The 21,760-nt window shown below is 46.3% G+C and overlaps 1 protein-coding gene across 1 annotated transcript; it reads right to left on the bottom strand.

Annotated features, from left to right (window-relative positions):
- Window positions 1–8,454: 8,454 nt before the first annotated feature.
- Window positions 8,455–13,554, bottom strand: LOC123482935 (perforin-1-like). The gene is made up of 7 exons (XM_045212167.1): window positions 13,447–13,554; window positions 12,687–13,057; window positions 11,492–11,655; window positions 11,158–11,377; window positions 10,922–11,061; window positions 10,371–10,794; window positions 8,455–9,306 (listed from the first exon to the last, which is right to left on the bottom strand). The coding sequence occupies exons 1-7, from the start codon at window positions 13,451–13,453 to the stop codon at window positions 8,830–8,832; spliced, it is 1,803 nt and encodes a 600-aa protein (XP_045068102.1). The 5' UTR covers window positions 13,454–13,554; the 3' UTR covers window positions 8,455–8,829.
- Between the last annotated feature and the right edge of the window lie 8,206 nt (window positions 13,555–21,760).

The raw sequence follows: 21,760 nt of genomic DNA, 5'->3' as shown, positions 1-21,760 counted from the left end.
ACGTAAACGCTGGTTTTCGCACCTTTTATATTTGCATGAGCGTTTACCCAACTATTGCTGAAAAATGCAATGAAAATATAGGGAGCATTACTTTATTCACTGAGAACGGTGATCAGCATTTACCCACATATTTTTTTACCACATCACTGACTGTGACTGTCAAGTAAGGACAGTGATTCAAACATGTCCTCTTGCATTACAGGGAGAATTATGTTCCACTTGTGCTTTCATTTTTCCAGTTATAATTGAATTCGGTCCTTTTTTGTCCTTTTTGCAGAACCTGTGCCACCCAAAAATATAAAGATTGATAATGTCAGCAGTGAATCAGTGTCTCTGAGTTGGGACAAACGTGTTGGTATTCCTGAGGCATGTCTCGTGATCTGTTCCTGTGATGGTAAGGAAGTCCAGAAGAAGACAACAGTGTTCAACATGCTGCTCCAGTCTGAGTCCAGGTGTCAAGTACTCCTTCCACGTTTCTACGGTGCTAAAGAACAGGACCCAACGCAATTCGGCTGTGACATATGCCCGCACAAGTGAGTGTAATAAACATTTTCACTGTCTTAATGTAACTGGAAGATGTTTTCCAATGGATTGATTGACAACCAAGGAGGTCAGATCTGAAACCGTTCTCTTTTCGTCTACAGAAACCCACCTAGGGAGTTTGCTGCTGGACCTGGGTTTTGTGCAACGCTATATAGATAAGCTCACCCTGAGCACTGTGCTGCAGATTGATGAGAAGACAGTTGACGATGAACCAGCTCAGACTCACTCAGCCCTGCCATGGACTTTCCTAAAGAGGTTAATGATGGTTAATGTAACAGCTAGGAGTGTGAAATGTACCTCATCAGGAGGCGAGGCAAGTTGTGATGCAGACTTAGATCTGGAGAGCCTGGTTGATAACAAATGTTGTAAGCCCCTTAGACGTTGTTAATGCTCATTTTCAGTGCCTCTGCTTCTCCCCAATTGTGACACAGAACAGTGCACGCTCATGCTTTGGGCAATGCGAGACATTGTCAAGAAGTTCAGACCTCATTCATTGGAAGACCCAAGAGGATTTGTTGAAGACAGGATTGTTCTGTCTGACCTCCATATGGTATCTTTTGTCAGATTGAGCGAATGCTCCTTGTCCAAGTCGCAGATTCTGAACAAGCTGAACAAGCTGACATCTTTGGTGAACCGGTCACTGTAGCTAATCTAAGAGGGGACATCAGTTCCTTTGAGCCCCAGTACTCCTTTCTTTGCCTGACCTCTGCAGCAGTCTTTGTGTTCTTCGACAACCTGGACAACAAGTACAAGCTACTGAACAGCCAACACACCAAGGCACAGCTGTTTCTAGTGGGTAACCCACAGAGCAAGCGCTTCAGCATCGATGCTTTAAGGAAAACAGCAGCAGAATTGAAATTGAAGAAAAGCAACATCATCCTGAAAACCAAACAGATGAATGATGCAGACTTTGTGAAGAACTTGCGAAACACAGTTGGTGAGGTGATCAAGAGTTCAAAGTCCAAAATGCCATTGGAGCAGATGGCTAAAGTGGCACACGAGCTTGGGATTTTGGTTGATGAGGACTGCCAAGAATGTCAGAGTGCCTAGCAAAAAGCGAATGGAATTACCTCGAACATACATGACACACCACAGCATAAGGAAAGTCAGCTTCCCTTGCGAGGACAGATCTGGAAGGAGCTGGCACGTCTAGAGAAGGAGGAATGCAGACTGCGGAAAGCTGGGAACCATAACCTAGAGATGTACAAAAGTGAACTCCAAACAGAGAAGAGACAACTTAGGGAACAGCAAAGATTGTATGACATGTCAGAGGCAATGACCTGCTTCATACATGGAATATCAAGCACGGGGCTAGAAAGGTCCTACTTCGTGAAATGGATGAGATTGAACCTGGACAATATGGCTCGTAAAAACCTTTCTGGCCTTAGGGAGCTGTACAAAGAAAAGTCTCAGAATTTGTCTGAAAACCAAGATAAAATTGCATACCTTGACAGACAGATTTCAAACAGTTATTTGGGAACTGAACATTTCCTACGTGAAATGGGTCAACTGTATGAATCTGCAGTCTTACTGTGAGAAACTGAAGAGTCATGGCAACAACTGCAGCACCTGCCAAACTATGTGCTGAGCTGCTTCTGGATGGGTTTCCTCTGGAGCTGGTGGATGGAGACGCGTCCAACATACCTCTGAGATGGGTGAGTGATGTGCTGCATCAGCTCAATGTCTTGGTGCAGCCAAATAACAAGATCCTGGTGGTAACCGTTCTAGGTGTTCAGAGCACAGGAAAATCTACTCTACTGAACACTATGTTTGGAGCGCAGTTCACAGTCAGTAGCGGCAGATGCACAAGAGGGGCCTTCATGCTTCTCATCAAAGTCAAAGACGACTTCAGGAAAGAGCTGAACTGCAACTTCATAGTGATCATCGACACAGAAGGACTGAAGTCTCCAGAGCTAGCGCAGCTGGATGACAGCTATGAGCACGACAATGAGCAAGCCACATGCGTTGTCGAGCTGAGTGATGTCACAATACTCAATATTGCCATGGAGAACTCAACCGAGATGAAGGACATCCTGCAGATCGTCGTCCACGCTTTTCACCGAATGAAAGCGGTGGGAAAGAAACCCAAGTGCCAGTTTGTCCACCCGAAAATGGCAGATCTCGGCACATGACAAGAACATGAGAGACCGGAAAATGCTCTTGGAGCAATTGAATCAGATGACCCAGGCAGCAACCAGAATTGAAAACCAGGAGGAGAACAAGAGCTTCACTGGTGTGATGGAGTACAACCCAGAGACTGGTAACTGATACATCCCTGGACTTTGGCATGGAAACCCACCAATGACACCCGTCAATGCTGGGTACAGTGAGTCAATCTACAAGTTCAAAAAGAACATGATCGAGGTCTTCCAGAAATGTGAAGACTCTGGAAACAACATCATGAAGTTTCTGGAGTGGACAAAAAGCCTGTGGAATGTTGTAAAGTACAAAAACTTCATCTTCAGCTACAGAAACAGCCTGGTGGCAAAGCCTACATGAAGCTGTGTGTCTAGTTCAATGAGTGGGAATGGTCATTCAGAAAACATTGAAAACATTGAAAACACATGCACACATGGATGACAAATGCTGAAACAAGGATTTCCAACTTTGGAACAATAGCAATGAAATCTCAGACAGGAGATGTGAGGGATTTTCTCTGTCAATTGAAAAGTGAAGCCTCAATGGAACTTGTCAAATGGGAGAAGACCATTCTTGACATCCTTACCAAGTACTATGAACAGACAGAGGGCCATGTCTATCTTGTGGAGAGATACAGAGAGGATTTCGCAAACAGCGCCAAAAGTATCAAAAGGGAGATGGAAAACTCTGTAATGAGTAAACTGAAAGCTGCTGTTGAGATCCGACAAGGAATGAAAAAGATTGACACAATCAAGGAGAACCACACAGCCGTGATGGAGGAGAAGGTGCTGAAGTTGCTTGAGGACTGCAGAAAGAGCCATTCTGAGCGGTCAGTGAAGGACCTTGATAGAGAATTTGAAAAGGTGTGGGAGGAAACCGTGAAGGAGCTCTCTTTTACAGGATTAAAGAAAGGAGACATTGTGAGTGATGTTTCCAACCAGCTCCGGTCTAACATGATGCAGAAGGGAAGTTCAGTGAATGAAAAGCTGAACAAAGAGAAACTTGAAGATCATGGAAAAGAACCCTTCATAGTCACTCCAGATGGGATTTTCAAGAGATTAGTAAAGGGGTTTTACATGGATGAGCACACAAGAAAAACCCAGGTCATGGCAGACAACCTTGTAGAGATGTGCAAACAATTTGTGAATGAGAAGATCCAAAATAAAACAGATTACAATGACACATACATTCAAGAGATCATACATATGATTGAAGAGAAGTTGAACGCCAACAAAAATCTTGGGACAAGCGATAAAGTCTCCATTAAATTGTACATTTCTTGGTTTGCATCCAGGGCTTTCCAATCAATGCATGAACAGTTCATACGTGCCAATAATCCTTGTTGGTGCCTTGAACAGTTCAAAGGTAAATACTTGGCAGACTTCAAAGACTTGTTCAGTGGACAAGATCAGTGTCGGAAGAAAGCTGGGGAGTTCACCAACCTGTGTCTCAAACCTGCAGTAGAAGTCTATGTTGTCAGTTCCCTGGGTCCGGAAATTGTTGACGAAATGCTGACAGGACAGAATGCCTTTCAATTCAGCTCTCTGAAATTTTTCCAGTACTCTATCTTGAAGCAACTACTGTCAGAATTCAACTTTGCCAACTACGTGAGCTACACTTGTCGCTATGAAGCCTTTGTCAATACTTGGATTTTGGGTGAAATGTTAAAACGATTTTCACAAGGGGAAAATTTGTTTGAGTTAGAACACTGTCAACTCAAAGGGATCATCAGAGTCATCACTGAGGCAATCAGAAAAGCACAGATGAATGAGAAGGGCCACATTTAGCAATTCATTCAGAACATATGCAGGGTACTTGGGGAGAAGCTGGTCATTCCCCAATATGCATTGGAAGCCACCATGATCCTCAACAATTCCAACCAGGAACAGTTTGCCTACTGGCTCTAAACATCTGTTGTGGAGATGGAACAGTCTCTGAGAGAGGAATTCCGAAATGCAACAGATGTAAGTTAGAAATTGGAACAGATGAGGATTAAACCACAGAATATCCTGTTCACAAGAGTGTTTGGCTGGGGGAAGCAGTGTCCATTCTGCAAGTCACCATGTGAGGCAGGAGGAGACGCCCACAATGATCACTGTGTTTCAATACACAGACCACAGGGACTTGGTCGTTACAGGTTTGATGTTTCAAAGGAACTCGTGACTGATATCTGCTCCTCCTCTGTGTTCAGTGAGAGTTCTTTCAAATGCTACGAGACAAATGAAAAATACCACCCTTTCAAAAAGTACAGAGACATTTTCCCCAACTGGCATATTCCAGTAGATCCCAGCACACAAGCCTCAGACTACTAGAAATATGTGAGTATGATGCATGCCCAGGAGATATCCCCCCTGCCTGGAAATTGATCACAAAGGAACAGGCAGAAAAGAGCCTTAGAGAGACTTTTAGCATTACTAACGCTTTGAGTCCCACGGTATCACCAGCACATTTTAGTGCTTCTAACCCCTTTTAAACATTGTGTGTTTGAGCTACAGATTGATGTTTTTTGCATTGGATTTGTCTATTTTTTCTGCATCCGACAATACCAACCATTAGCCTGCGCAAATTAACGTGTGCTGAACTAGAGCAGTGTTTGTGAGACAAAGGTGGATCTCGAAAACGGTTCTTCTCACAAAAAACGTCTGTAATGCCTGAACGGTTTGAGCTATAAAACTATTATGACCCCACTATGAAAAGCTGAGACTCTCACGAACACGCACATGATGACGCTCACAAGCCACAGAAGAGCCATTAGAAGGTAAGGGTTCTTCTAAATAGAAGATCATTGGACATCCCAGGACATAGTGTCTATAATACTGTAATAAGCTCACATAGTTGCTGTCACAAACTCCAAACTCCACATAGTTATCACTGGAAATAATATGGTAAAACACTTCAATGTGAGGCTAAATATGAGAGCAGAGCAAGCAGATAAAATAAAGTAGTGAATTTCAGGTATTTCATCCAGGGATTCCCTGCGTCTGAAAAAGTTTTGAATTGAGAGCCTATTCATCCTCTCGAAGAGGAATAGCATCTTGAAGAGTAATGATGTGTCGGGCCATAGTAAAATATATAAAAAAGTCATTGCCTGTAAGAATAATGGTCAGATTTAACACTAAACAAAGAAGATACATTTACGATAAAGAGGCTTAAATTAAATCTGATTCTGTTTTAGGTTTTAGTTTACACAATCAAGACAAGGCATCTGCTTCATCACTAAGCAGAATAGTCTAATCGAAGAGCCACAAAATGGTGGCTGGAATGATCATCTGTTATACACTGTGCCTCAGCTTCTTTGCGTGAAAGCAATTCGCAATAGATACATCAGTCCTTGAACTCGATGTGTGACTATCAGTCTACTTTGGCAGGCACTGACAACTATCAACAAGGAATCTGTTTTCGGATGTGAACTGCAGAATATTACCTCTTGAAGTCAACACTTTCTTTTGAGAATCTTCCACATTTAAATAACAGTATTTTTACAGAGAATAATTGTCACATTTTGTTTTGTATTTGTACTAGTATTCATTTACAGTTTGGGGTTTTTATGTAGTGAATAGGACTTATCATTCATTTTTCTGTAACATTGGGTTTGGTAAAATCAAGCATGGTCTGACCTTTTTTACTTAAACTTCTGTGATTCAGGAAAGTGTTGAGAAATAATTTAATTTGAAAATTGTGGTGTTCTCTGAGACTATAATACTTTTCTAAACTTTTCACTTTCCTAAGAGACTTTGACATTAAATATTATATTGTGATATTGTCCCTGTGAAATATCAGTGCTTAGTTATTTGTAGTAACTGAATATTAAGATTAAATTGTGTACTTACAATACTAAACTCAGCAAAAAAAGAAACGTCCTCTCACTGTCTACTGCGTTTATTTTCAGCAAACGTAACATGTGTAAATATTTGTATGAACATAACAAGATTCAACAACTGAGACATAAACTGAACAAGTTCTACAGACATGTGACAAACAGAAATTGAATAATGTGTCCCTGAACAAAGGGGGGGTCAAAATAAAGTAACAGTCAGTATCTGGTGTGGCCACCAGCTCCATTAAGTACTGCAGTGCATCTCCTCCTCATGGACTGCACGAGATTTGCCAGTTCTTGCTGTGAGATGTTACCCCACTCTTCCACCAAGGCACCTGCAAGGTCCTGGACATTTCTGGGGGGAATGGCCCTAGCCCTCACCCTCCGATCCAACAGGTCCCAGACGTGCTCAATGGGATTGAGATCCGGGCTCTTCGCTGGTCATGGCAGAACACTGACATTCCAGTCTTGCAGGAAATCACGCACAGAACAAGCAGTATGGCTGGTGGCATTGTCATGCTGGAGGGTCATGTTAGGATAAGCCTGCGGGAAGGGTACCACATGAGGGAGGAGGATGACTTCCCTGTAAAGTACAGCGTTGAGATTGCCTACAAGGACAACAAGCTCAGTCCGATGATGCTGTGACACACCGCCCCAGACCATGACGGACCCTCCACCTCCAAATCAATCCCGCTCCAGAGTACAGGCCTCGGTGTAACGCTCATTCCTTTGACTATAAACGCGAATCCGACCATCACCCCTGGTGAGACAAAACCGTGACTCGTCAGAGAAGAACACTTTTTGCCAGTCCTGTCTGGTCCAGCAACGGTGGGTTTGTGCCCATAGGCGACGTTGTTGCCGATGATGTCTGGTGAGGACCTGCCTTACAACAGGCCTACAAGCCCTCAGTCCAGCCTCTCTTAGCCTATTGCGGACAGTCTGAGCACTGATGGAGGGATTGTGCGTTCCTGGTGTTGCCATCCTGTACCTGTCCCGCAGGTGTGATGTTTAGATGTACCGATCCTGTGCAGGTGTTGTTACACGTGGTCTGCCACTGCGAGGACGATCAGCTGTCCGTCCTGTCTCCCTGTAGCGCTGTCTTAGGCGTCTCACAGTACAGACATAGCAATTTATTGCCCTGGCCACATCTGCAGTCCTCATGCCTCCTTGCAGCATACCTAAGGCACGTTCACGCAGATGAGCAGGGACCCTGGGCATCTTTCTGTAGAAAGGCCTCTTTAGTGTCCTAAGTTTTCATAACTGTGACCTTAATTGCCTACCGTCTGTAAGCTGTTAGTGTCTTAACGACCTTTCCACAGGTGCATGTTCATTAATTGTTTATGGTTCATTGAACAAGCATGGGAAACAGTGTTTAAACCCTTTACAATGAAGATCTGTGAAGTTATTTGGATTTTTACAAATTATCTTTGAAAGACAGGGTCCTGAAAAGGGATGTTTCTTATTTTGCTGAGTTTATAACCTGAAGTACACACAATCATCCTGATGCCTCTTACTGTCAGGGTTGGGGTCAATTCAATTTTAATTCCAGTCAATTCAAAAAGTGAACCAAACTCCAATAAAGAAAATTCCTCATTGAAGTGATCTGTAATTGGAGTTGAAATGCAATTGACCCCAACCCTGCTAAATGTATTAGTATTTCCCACCAAACATATTCCATAATAAACGAATCACTTTCTTGTATAACATATCAATGGAAGATAATCTTAACAGTGAGTCCTTGAACTGGTCCAGTTTGTAAATGAGGAGGCACAGTCAACACTAGCTATGAATGTCTTTAAACAAAGTAGGCTACACCAACTGTAGTAAATATTCCTATTTAAAATGTATTCAATTATTATATATTTAGAGAAAAATTGCTTCCATTGAATACAACACAAAAGCAGCACATTCATTTTCAAGTGAGGGTCAATGAATTGATGTACTGGACTACCAGCTGAATATTTCAAATCAAGTTGCTTTTATTGCAGCGGTAGCACAAACAACATGGCACAGTCATGAGAGAATGAAAACATAAAGGTCAAGTTTAATGAATGATATTTCATGTTGTAATTGTGCATGGTCCCTGTCAAATAAACATACTAAAATCAAAATAAACCATTACCTTCAGAAATACATAGGATATACAGTACTTTGGATGTTTTTGTTGATGATTTTCTTATTTTTTTACCAAAGTAAAGTGCTTTCTGGTTCAGAACAATAGGTTAGAAATGGTATGCCTATAGGTTAAATAGGCCAGGCTAAGGTTTTATAGTGCATAGCATAGCGGTTTTGATCACAGCTCACTGACAGCAGGGAGACGAGGATGACCATTATTTGTGTTTTTTTCCGTAAGGGTGACCATTAGCCTTCTGCTTATCCACGAAAGCCAGGGGGTCTCCTAGGGGCCGGCCCATCCGGATGTGAGCCAGCAGATCCTGGGTCATGTTGAGGGCGTTGCGGGAGGTGTAGAGGTCAGAGAGGTCAGAGTTCATCCCAGAGGGGACATACTCCCCACAGGTGGAGCCCCCAAGTCCTGGGGTACAGTCAACCTTGTAGGAGTAGTACAGGCTGCCATGATTCATGGGACACATGTCCTTTTGAAACCCCACATTAATGGGCCGGATAATGCACTCCCCCAGGAGGTCGTTTGACCACTTGTACCAGTGTTTGTCTTCATCGTATACAGCAAACTTTAGCTCGCTGGCCAGGGAGAGTTTGACGGTACCGAAGTCGAAGTCTTTGTTCCAGGCGGGGTTGTTGTTGTTGTAGATGACATTGGTCTGCTTGCCGTTTTTGTCCATGAACACCTTGACGGAACAAACCATATGTGAATAGAAAAAACAACAAAACGGGGACCCCACCACTTGTTTTGGTATATACACTATATGGCCAAAGGTATGTGGACACCTGCTCGTTGAACATCTCATTCCAAAATCATGGGCATTAATATGGAGTTGGCCCCCCCTTTGCTGCTATAACAGCCTCCACTCTTCTGGGAAGGCTTTCCGCTAGATGTTAGAACATTGCTGCGGGGACTTGCTTCCATTCAGCCACAAGAGTGATACAGGAGGGGGTTACACTAGGTGTCCTCCTCCGACAACCTTAGGCACCTCCTCACTCACAGTCTGGACTAATCTTGATCCTATTGGTGTCACCTGTGTCTACCTGTTCACCTGTGTATTTAAGCCCTCACTTCCCTGTGTTCCCTTGCTCAGTTTTCTCTGCTAGTTTCTCGATGCCAAGCAGTACGAATCAGTGTCTGATCGTAAGACGTATGTACAGGTACTTGAGAAGTGTTCTCCCTGTTTCATTGTTATTTCAGTCGTAGTTAGTATTTCATATTTTTGCTGTCAGCCTGTTTTTGGAGACTTATTTGCTCCGCCTTTATTTTATCGTGATAAGTCCGTTATTTTGTATCCTGGCTTCGGGACCACCAGTAAAGATCCTTGTTTCACCATCTCTGCCTACTGTCTATCCTGCACCGCACCTGGGTCACACCTCACACCAACTGATGTTTGGCGATTAGGCCTGGCTCGCAGTTGCCGTTTCTATTCATTCCAAAGGTGTTCGATGGGGTTGAGGTCAGGCCAGTCAAGTTCTTTCACACCGATCTCGACAAACCATTTCTGTATGGACCCCGCTCTACTGCTAATGTTTGTCTACGGAGATTGCATGGCTGTGTTCTCTATTTTATACACCTGTCAGCAACGGATGTGGATGAAATAGCCGAATCCACTAATTTGAAGGGGTGTAGCTGAGGGATGGAGCTATGGAAATGGAAATCACTTTAAATCCTAGACTTTAGCATTAAAGTCCACTTAAAAACAAACTTCATAGTAAGTTAAAATAATAAAATAAAAGTATATAATACCTTGACGAAGCCGTCGGTCTCGGAGAAGACGTCCCCCCAGAGGCCAGTGGCTTTCTTCACGGTGACTGTAAGGTGGGCCAGGCCCTTCTCCTGCGGGCAGCACTGGCTGGTCATCTCCTTGCTGGGCTGGCACACACACTCGCATGAGTCGTGGGCACTGGATCTGGAGCCTCCCTTGCACTTCCCAGAGCAGTGCTTGACAAGAGAGTGTTCCAGGATGTAGTCCTCCACAGCCTTCTTCAGCCCCGCCCTCTTCTTGGCATGCTTCACCAATAAGTGGAGGGGGTTGAGGGAGTAGTTGATGACGTCAGGGATGGTCTTCAGGCTGCTCGCCCAATCAGCGAAGGCCTTGGCGTTTCCACCCGTTTTGGAGAAGAGCAGGTCGGTCGTCCCGTCCGTCTGTCCCCCCACCACCTCGGTAAACCTGTTTGTTTGTTTATCATTAGTCATGTTTTGTCTAACACGAGGACCACATAGGAAATTAGTGTTTTATAAGTCTTGTATAATGCCCATTAACCCCCAAAAATCTATCAAATCAAAATCTATCAAACCTCTCGTGGAAGGTGCTGCTGAAGCTGTCCTTGGTGTCACGTTTCTTAAGGTCCGTCTTGCAGAACTTGGCCTCTGGCTTCAATTCGGCTGATCCGGTATGGGTGGCGACGGAGGCCTCGACCTCAAGGCAGTCCTTGACCTGGGAAAAAATAAGAAAAAACATAATGTACTTTTTTTTATTTTTATACATAGATAAATAAATGTACTAATATATTTGGATTAAAAAGTACATGACCTCGTTCTCGTTGTAGCCACTCAGGGATGCCTGACACACGCGCAGGGAGGTCACGCTCTTCACCCGCCCCCCCAGGTGAACCTTCTTGATGAAGTGGGTGCCAAAATTGCCAAGAAAATGTCTGTAGTCAACCTTGGTCTGGGTGGTGTAAAGGGGGGGCAGGAGGTTCAGGGAGCGAGAGAACTCAGGGTGCAGGGGAGGGTCCTCTAGCAGGCGGTAACTGAGAAAGAAACACACAAGATGGAGAGTTTATAGCCTGTAGAGAGCAGTGTTGGTTCTATAAAGTTAAACTTCTATAATACAATGATGTTGTTATAATTATAAGGTATATTACCTGTAATAAGAGCAGTGTATATCCTGTTTGATGAAGCTGTACTTGTCCTTCTTCGACTGGCTCATGACAGTCATGGCAGCTTTGGAGTGGGTACCCCCCACCATGACCGACCCCTTAGCCTGGGGGGTCACAATGTCCAGACCAATCTTCCAACTGACATCTACCTACACATTGGTGGTAGATAAGGTGAGTTTACCCACATAAAGCACTTTGAGCATTAGGAAAAGCGTTATATCTAAATACATTGAATCAATTATTCGTATTCTTATTTAAATAATTATTATAATTATTATAATTATTATTATACATATGATTATGATTATTATTATAAAGCTCTCTCTCTTGCTCTCTCTCTATATATATTATATACTGAACAAAAATATGAACGCAACAAGATTTTACTGAGTTACAGTTCATGTGAGGAAATCAGTCAATTTAAATCAATTCATTAGGCCCTAATCTATGGATTTCACATGACTGGGAATACAGATATGCATCTGTTGGGCCTCACAATGGGCTTCAGGATCATGTCACGGTATTTCTGTGTATTCAAATTGCCATCGATAAAATGCAATTGATTCGTTGTCTGTAGCTTATGCCTGCCCATACCATAACCCCACCGCCACCATGGAGCACTCTGTTCACAAAGTTGGCATTAGCAAACCCGCTCACCCACACGATGCCACACATGTGGTCTGTGGTTGTGAGGCCGGTTGGACATACTGACAAATTCTCTAAAACGACGGAGGCGGCTTATGGTAGAGAAATTAACATGAAATTCTCTGGCAACAGCTCTGGTGGACATTCCTGCAGTCAGCATACCAATTGCATGCTCTCTCAAACCTTGAGACATCTGTGGCATTGTGTTGTGTGACAAACTGCACATTTTAGGGTGGCCTTTTATTGTCCCCAGCACAAGGTGCACCTGTGTAATGATCATGCTGTTCAATCAGCTTCTTGATATGCCACACCTGTCAGGTGGATGGATTATCTTGGCAAAGTAGAAATGCTCACTAACAGGGATGTAAACACATTTGTTCCCAAAATTTGAGCGAAATAAGCTTTTTATGCCTATGGAACATTTCTGGTATCTTTTATTTCAGCTTATGAAACATAGGACCAACACTTGACATGATGAGTTTAGTAGTAGTAGTAGTAGTAGTAGTAGTAGTAGTAGTAGTAGTAGTAGTAGTACCTCTGTCTGGCTGCTGCTCACAAACGCCTCGCTGGAGTCGTAGACCATGCTGGCTAACTTCATGTGGCACTTCTGCATGGGACGCCAGTCCACCACAGCCACAGGCAGCCTCTGAGTCTGGCCTTCCATGAAAGGGTTAACACAGAGTGTACAGGTCCCGTTATCAGTCTTCCTCCAGTTGTCCACGTCGATGACATAGGCCTGCTTGCGTTCCATGGTGACGATGTCGAAACCCTCGCCAGCCAGATTGGTACCGGGAGCTGACAGGGCAGCCTTGCACTCTGCTGGCCGGCCCGTGGTGCACGAGGACAGGACAGGGGAAAGCCACACTCCCCACAGCCACAGCAGGGCAACCAGAGTGGTCTGTGTGCCTGGAGAGGAGGAGGAGAAGGTAGATATTACATTACATTTAATTCAAGGTAAATTCAAATGGTAAACTTAACGGGATATTACACTCCAATATCGATGTTTTCAGATATTGTGATGCTATTTGATTTGTCTAGCGGAAACAGAGTTAATTACAGGGTACATCTGCCCCCGTGGGAGACCAGGGTTCGATCCCAGAGTCAACTTCTTCAACTATACACCTCTCATCTTTCTCCCTACTCACTTCACCTCTGTAACTCCATTAAACTCTACAATGTGTAGGGTGAGCAGACTCCTGTTCCCCTCAAAGAAGAAAGGAGAGGAAAGAAGAAAAAGAGTGTGTTACTCTCTTCTGGAGACATACATAGAGAGTGAGTATAGAGTAACCATTTACCTGACATACTGTATCAATCACAATCTCTTGGTGATGATGATGGGTTTGATGAAGATGATCCTGGAACAATGGAGTGTTCTGTGTCTGTCTGTCTGATGTCTGACTGACTGACTAACCTGGAAACAAACAGAAAGATGTTATCTGTGGGTTCCGTCCTGACCGTTTTTAGCTGTGGTCAAGGCTTTGTTTATATAGATGGGGCCTGCGGTTGCTATGTGTGTTTTGGTGTGAGGGTGGGTGTTCACTTATAAGAAACCCTTTGCAGACAGATACAGATCATTCATATCTGTGCATGAGTGAATGACTGATGGCACCAGAAAAAAAGGACTAGACCCAGCAGTTTTGTAACTCTAATTGCACACACTTTCGCCTATATGCTACTGCTCCCCATAAATAGTCAACCAGACACCCAATCAAACCGGTCCCTGGCACTATCACTTTGCATACAGAACCATTTGGCTGCTTTGGCAGTCATTCTCCCGCTGAGCTCTGTGGATAGGGCTGGGCGATATGGCCAAAATATCATATCACAATATTTTGAACTCCGTGGTCAAATGAAACAGAAGAAGAGATGATCAAATCAAATTTTATTTGTCACATGCGCCGAATACAACAGGTGTAGATCTTATCGTGAAATGCTTACTTACAAGCCCTTAACCAACAATACCGTTTTAAGAAAGGTAAGAGTTAAGAAAATATTAAATAAACTACAGTAAAAAATACATAAATAAAATAACAATAACGAAGCTATATACAGGGGGTACCGGTACTGAGTCAATGTGCGGGGGTACAGGTTAGTCGCGGTAATTGAGGTAATATGGACATGCAGGTAGGGGTAAAGTGACTATGCATAGATAATAAACAGCGAGTAGCAGCAGATAGTCCTGCTAGCCATTTGATTAACTATTCAGCAGTCTTATGGCTTGGGGGTAGAAGCTGATAAGGAGCCTTTTGGACCTAAATGATGAGTCATTCAGAGAATAGACCGTCTGCTACAGTGGTGAGAATAGGGCTTTATGGTGGCGGTGAGCACAGTTGAAACTCTTCTTCTGGTACTCTGGCATTGTCATGATTTAACTGGATTTGAACCCAAATGCAGACAACTACACCAAGCCAGAGAAGGTTTAACAGGTTTATTTACAATGTTCAATTAGTCCAGGTTTCCAATAATAGGGGAAGAGCAAGTCCAGGTTACAGGGAGAGTAACAGATCCAGGTCAGGGCAGGTGTGGTACCGTAATGTCCTAGTGTCCGTGGTGAGTCCAAAAGGGAGGTCCGGTAGTGGAAAGCAGGATGGTGGTGGCAGGAGTGAAGCGGAGGCAGGAGTCAGGTTCCAATAATCTGTGGCACAGGAGAAAAGTAAATAGAACAGGCCAAAAACACAAAGAGCGAAAAACAAACAGGTTGAGTCGGCAGCGAGACTAACATGGTCGTCTTGACTATGATCTGACGATGAGTGGTATGTTTGACCGGGTCTTAAAGGCTGAGGTGATTATGGTGAATGAGCTGCAGCTGGAACCCTGACTCCCGCACACCAGACTTCACTCCTGCAATCAAGGACAGACAGAGGGGAGGGGAGAGCAGAGAGAGAGCTACCTAGCAAGCAGTAGGCCTAACAGTACCCCCTCTCACGGACGCCACCTGGCGGCCGACAGGGTTTATCGGGATGTAACCTATGAAACTCACGGACCAGAGCAGGATCCACAATGAAGCTCCTGGGCACCCAGGAACGTTCCTCAGGACCATAACCCTCCCAATCCACCAGGTACTGGAAACCACGACTCCCGGCGGCGAACATCCAGAAGTCGCCGGACAGTGTAGACCGGACCCCCACCCACGATCCTGGGCGGAGGAGGGGGACGCAGAGGGCGGGCACAGAGGGCTAACCGACACAGGCTTAATCTGGGGAAACATAAAAGGTGGAATGAACCCGTAGAGAGGCAGGAAGCTGTAGCTAACCGCGCAGGGGTTAACAATAGACAGTATCTTGAACGGTCCTATAAAACGAGGCGCCATCTTCTTAGACTCCACTTTCAATGGAAGGTCACGTGACTTAAGCCATACCTCTTGACCAGGAGAGTAACCGGGAGCCTGGGACCGGTGATGGTTGGCTTGCCTCTGCATGTACGCCGAAGCTCGGGAAAGAGCTACCCTGGCCTTCCTCCAGACCTTGAAGCAGCGGCGCATGTGGGACTGCACCGAGGGTACCACCAGTTCCCTCTCTTGAGAGGGAACAGGGGAGGTTGATAACCCAGAGCACACAGAAAGGGAGACAAACCAGAGGAAGCGTTAGTCAAGGTGTTATGAGCATATTCCACCCAGGGGAGCATGGAGCTCCATGACCCAGGGTTAGACCCTGTGACACAGCGGAGAGCGGTCTCCATCTCCTGGTTCGCTCTCTCGGCTTGCCCGTTGGTCTGGGGGTGATATCCAGAGGACAGGCTGGATGTGATGCCCAAAGCTTTACAGAAAGCTTTCCACACCTGGGAGACAAACTGGGGACCCCTGTCAGAGACAATATCCGTGGGTAGACCATGAGAGCGGAACACATGTTCAACCAAAATATCAGCTGTCTCTCTGGCAGTGGGCAGTTTAGGTAGGGCCAAAAAATGAGCGAACTTAGAAAAACGATCAATCACAGTAAGAATGACAGTCTTTCCAGACGAGGGGGGAAGTCCAGTGACAAAATCCATAGCAATGTGCGACCAGGGCTGGCTGGGTATAGGTAGAGGTCGTAGATGACCAGCGCTGGCCTGGGTGGAGTTCTTACTTCGTGCACATACCGTACAAGCAGCAATGAAGGCTCGAGTGTCCGCCTCTATCGTGGGCCACCAGAACTTCCGTCGCACAAAGTCAAGGGTCCGCATTGCGGTGAGTGGCGCTGCAATGCGGCTGTAGTCCTTGATGAACCTCCTATAGAAGTTCGCAAACCCCAGGAATCGTTGAAGTTGTTTGCGGGTGGAGGGGGCTGGCCAGTCCGTGACAGCAGAGATCTTAGCTGGGTCCATCCGCAACTCCCCCTGAGCTATGATGTAACCCAAAAAAGAGGTCTCAGACACATGAAATTCACATTTCTCCATCTTCACAAACAGTTTGTTCTCCAACAACCTTTGCAACACCTGGCGCACATGCAGTTCATGTTCCTGGGAGGACTCTGAGAAAATCAAGATATCATCCAGATAGACAAAAACAAACCGATTCAACATGTCCCGAAGGACATCATTGACTAGTGCCTGAAAAACAGCAGGGGCATTGGACAACCCAAAAGGCATAACTAGATACTCAAAATGTCCCAAGGGTGTGTTGAAGGCAGTCTTCCATTCATCACCTTTACGTATGCGCACCAGGTGATACGCATTTCGTAGATCCAGTTTGGTAAAGATAGTTGCACCATGAAGGAGGGGAAAAGCAGAATTAATTAATGGCAGAGAATATTTGTTCTTAATGGTGATGTTGTTAAGTCCACGGAAATCAATACAGGGTCTGAGGGTCTTATCCTTCTTAGCAACAAAAAAGAATCCCGCTCCTACAGGTGACGAGGAAGGACGAATAATAGCTGCCGCCAAGGAGTCCCGAATGTAGTTCTCCATAGCCTCCGTCTCCGGGCGGGAGAGATTGTACAGGCGACTGCTGGGGAGCGGGGCTCCTGGCTGGAGGTCAATGGCGCAGTCGTAAGGCCGGTGAGGAGGAAGAGAAGTAGCTCTGTGTTTGCAGAAAACGGATGCCAGGTCATGATACACGTCAGGGACAGCAGAAAGATCCATGGACTCCAGTGGAGGTTGGGGCACAGTGCTGGCAGGGGTCTGAGCAGAACACAAACAATTCACATGACAAAATGTGCCCCATGAAACAATTCTACCTGTCACCCAATCAATGTGTGGATTGTGTCTTATGAGCCAGGGGATACCAAGGACCAGGGGGGTCTGTGGGCAGTCGATTATATGGAATTGAATGTTCTCCTGATGATTTCCCGACACTCTGAGACAAACAGGAACAGTCTGATGAGTAATACGGGTCAACAATTGTCCATTTAGACCCTTAGCCTGCAGCGGACAGTCCATAGGAACAGTCTCCAAATCCATTTGTTGAGCCCACTCTCTATCCAAAAAGCTTTTGTCGGCACCAGAGTCAACCAGCGCACTAACAGAGAAATTCTGGGACTGCCACTGGAGGGATGCCTGGAGCAGAATGCGGGGAGAAGAGGAAGAATCCGCTGCTCGGCTCACCAAAACTTCTCCCAATAATGATGAGCCGGCCCTTTTCCCCGGACGAACTGGGCAGGAAGGAACGAAATGACCAGCTTCTCCACAATACAGGCAGACCCGAGCCTGAATACGACGTGCACGCTCCTCTGAGGACAACCGTGCACGACCCACCTCCATGGCTTCGGGTTCAGTGCTCCTCGTATCGACTCGGGAAGACACGGCTTTCTCCGTAGGGAAGATGCGGGGAGGAGTTTGTTGACGACAGACAGGTTGCTTGGAACTAACACTCCTCTCCCGGCGGCGCTCCCGAATCCGATTATCCAACCTGATGGTGAGTGAAATAAGATTATCCAGCGTAGGCAGATTCATCATATGACACCAATTCATCTTTTAAAGTCTCAGACAAAGCATTGATGAACACTCCTTGTAATGCCTCGTCATTCCAACCACTCACTGCCGCTAAAGTCCGAAACTCCACTGCCATCTCCGCCACACTGCGAGCCCCCTGCCGAAGAGAAAACAACCGTTTCGCAGCCTCCTTGCCCGTGCGGGGTGGTCAAAAACCTTCCTCATCTCAGTGGTGAAGGCAACGTAAGCGTTGCAAATGTCCGACTGACTCTCCCAGACCGCGGATCCCCAGGCACGAGCGGAACCGCTAGTAGAGTTGATAAGGTAGGCAATACGGGCTCTTTCTGAGGCGTAGGTGAGGGGCTGTTGTTCAAACACTAACGAGCATTGAGTCAAAAAAATCGCCACAGGTTCCCATGTTCCCGTCATAGCACTCTGGAGCAGGAACAAAAGGCTCTCTGATCTGGGCTGAAGGGGTAGGAAAAACAGGTGGAGCAGGAGAAGGAGCAGTTTGTATGCCATGCCCGAGGGGTGCATTATTAACTTGGGTAGAAAGGGCAGACACTTGATTGGTGAGTAATTGAACCTGATTAAGCAGCACCTGACTGTTCTCAGCAATAGTCTTAAACAGGGTATCATGTTGGCCAAGTAAAATGCCCTGATTGGCTATGGCAGTCCGAATTTGAGTACACTCTGGGGTGGTATCCGAGCTACTGTCTGCTGGGTTCATGTTGGTCAGATCATACTGTCATGATTTAACTGGATTTGAACCCAAATGCAGACAACTACACCAAGCCAGAGAAGGTTTAACAGGTTTATTTACAATGTTCAATTAGTCCAGGTTTCCAATAATAGGGGAAGAGCAAGTCCAGGTTACAGGGAGGGTAACAGATCCAGGTCAGGGCAGGTGTGGTACCGTAATGTCCTAGTGTCCGTGGTGAGTCCAAAAGGGAGGTCCGGTAGTGGAAAGCAGGATGGTGGTGGCAGGAGTCAGGTTCCAATAATCTGTGGCACAGGAGAAAAGTAAATAGAACAGGCCAAAAACACAAAGAGCGAAAACAAACAGGTTGAGTCGGCAGCGAGACTAACATGGTCGTCTTGACTATGATCTGACGATGAGTGGTATGTTTGACCGGGTCTTAAAGGCTGAGGTGATTATGGTGAATGAGCTGCAGCTGGAACCCTGACTCCCGCACACCAGACTTCACTCATGCAATCAAGGACAGACAGAGGGGAGGGGGAGAGCAGAGAGAGAGCTACCTAGCAGCAGTAGGCCTAACAGGCATGGTAGTTAGAAGTCTTGATAAGCACAGCACCAAATGACACTTCCCTCACAATGAACATGTTTCACTGTGAACAAAGTGCAGGTAAAAGGTACACATTGTTACATAGTACAGTCGTGGTCAAAAGTTTTGAGAATGACACAAGTATTGGTCTCCACAAAGTTTGCTGCCTTAGTATTGATGATGGCAATTTGCATATACTCCAGAATGTCATGAAGAGTGATCAGATGAATTGCAATTTATTGCAAAGTCCCTCTTTGCCATGAAAATGAACTTAATCCCCCAAAAATATTTCCACTGCGTTTCAGCCCTGCCACAAAAGGACCAGCTGACATCATGTCAGTGATTGTCTCGTTAACACAGGTGAGAGTGTTGACGAGGAAAAGGCTGGAGATCACTCTGTCATGCTGATTGAGTCAGAATAACAGACTGGAAGCTTTAAAAGGAGGGTGGTGCTTGAAATCATTGTTCTTCCTCCATCAACCATGGTTACCTGCAAGGGAACACGTGCCGTCATCATCGCTTTGCCAAAAAGGGCTTCACAGGCAAGGATATTGCTGCTAGTAAGAGTGCACCTAAATCAACCATTTACTGGATCATCAAGAACTCCAAGGAGAGAGGTTCAATTGTTGTGAAGAAGGCGTCAGGGCGCCCAAGAAAGTCCACCAGTGCAGAGCTTGCTCAGGAATGGCAGCAGGCAGGTGTGAGTGCATCTGCACGCACAGTGAGGCAAATACTTTTGGAGGATGGCCTGGTGTCAAGAAGGGCAGCAAAGAAGCCACTTCTCTCCAGGAAAAACATCAGGGACAGACAGATATTCTGCAAAAGGTACAGGGATTGGACTGCTGAGGACTGGGGTAGAGTCATTTTCTCTGATGAATCCCCTTTCCGATTGTTTGGGGCATCCAGAAAACACCTTGTCCGGAGAAGACAAGGTGAGCGCTACCATCATGTCAGGGTTGAGTGTAGAGGGAACGTGGAATCACACGCAGGACACAGAGATTCAAAAAACAGATGTCTTTAGTGAAGTCCGACAGTACAAGCCAACACGGTAACAGGCCACAGGCGAAACATACGCACACTGGACTGTCCAAAGTAAATGCGCACAACGTGCAGGACTCTCTCAAACAAAACGAAATACAGAGAGCACAGAACAGCGGACCAACATCTACACGTGACATAGAACAATTACACACAACACCTGACCAAACACAAGAGAACTAAATAGGGTGCCTAATGAACACTTAACAATGAACAGGTGTAACAAACAGGCAAAACCAATCAAACATGAAACATAGAACGGTGGCAGCTAGTACTCCGGAGACGACGACCGCCGAAGCCTGCCCGAACAAGGAGAAGGGGCCGCCTCGGCCGAAACCGTGACAGTACCCCCCCTTGACCTCGGCCTCGGGGACGACCAGGAGGACGCGGAGCAGGGCGCGTAGGATGACCACGATGGAACTCGGTCAGAAGAGACGGGTCTAGGATGTCCCTCCTCGGCACCCAGCACCGCTCCTCCGGGCCGTACCCCTCCCACTCCACGAGATATTGGAGACCCCCCATCCGGCGTCTCGAATCTAGGATGGCCCGAACAGTGTACGCCGGAGCCCCCTCGATGTCCAACGGGGGCTGAGGAGTCTCTTCTATCTCAAAGTCCTGGAGTGGACCAGCTACCACCGGCCTGAGGAGAGACACATGGAACGAGGGGTTAATATTCTTGTAATCAATGGGCAGTTGTAACCTGTAACACACCTCGTTCAATCTCCTCAGGACTTTAAAAGGCCCCACAAACCGCCGACCCAGCTTCCGGCAGGGCAGGCGGAGGGGCAGGTTTCTGGTTGAGAGCCAGACTCGATCTCCAGGTGCGTACACTGGCCCCTCACTGCGGTGGAGGTCGGCGCTCGTCTTCTGTCGACGGATGGCTCGCTGCAGATGGACGTGTGCAGCGTTCCACGTCTCCTCCGAGCGCCGCACCCACTCATCCACCGCAGGGGCCTCGATCTGGCTCTCATGCCAAGGTGCCAGAACCGGCTGGTACCCTAACACACACTGGAAAGGGTTTAGTTTAGTGGAGGAGTGGCGGAGAGAGTTCTGTGCCATCTCGGCCCAGGGCACATATCTCGCCCACTCCTCCGGCCGGCCCTGGCAATATGACCTCAGAAACCTACCCACATCCTGGTTGACACGTTCGACCTGCCCATTACTCTCCGGGTGGTAACCCGAGGTAAGGCTCACCGAAACCCCCAACCGTTCCATAAACGCTCTCCAGACTCTGGAGGTAAACTGGGGGCCTCGATCAGACATTATATCCTCGGGTACCCCGTAATGCCGGAAGACGTGAGTAAATAGAGCCTCAGCGGTCTGTAGGTCAGTAGGAAGACCCGGCATGGGAAGGAGACGACAGGCCTTCGAGAACCGATCCACAACGACCAGGATGGTGGTATTCCCCTGTGAGGAGGGAAGGTCGGTAACAAAATCC

This window comes from Coregonus clupeaformis, unplaced genomic scaffold (genome assembly GCF_020615455.1).
Source record: "Coregonus clupeaformis isolate EN_2021a unplaced genomic scaffold, ASM2061545v1 scaf0001, whole genome shotgun sequence".
Lineage (NCBI taxonomy): Eukaryota > Metazoa > Chordata > Actinopteri > Salmoniformes > Salmonidae > Coregonus > Coregonus clupeaformis.
The sequence above is the reverse complement of the archived record's forward strand: the minus strand, read 5'-3'. Positions and strand labels throughout refer to the sequence as shown.

What these genes read in the sequence shown, in the direction of transcription:
- LOC123482935 (XM_045212167.1), bottom strand. An exon ending in ATACACTGCTCTTATTACAG is followed by an intron (nt 11,378 to 11,491) that starts GTAATATACCTT and finishes TTTCTTTCTCAG; the next exon opens with TTACCGCCTGCTAGAGGACC. An exon ending in GTGGCTACAACGAGAACGAG is followed by an intron (nt 11,062 to 11,157) that starts GTCATGTACTTT and finishes ATTTTTTCCCAG; the next exon opens with GTCAAGGACTGCCTTGAGGT.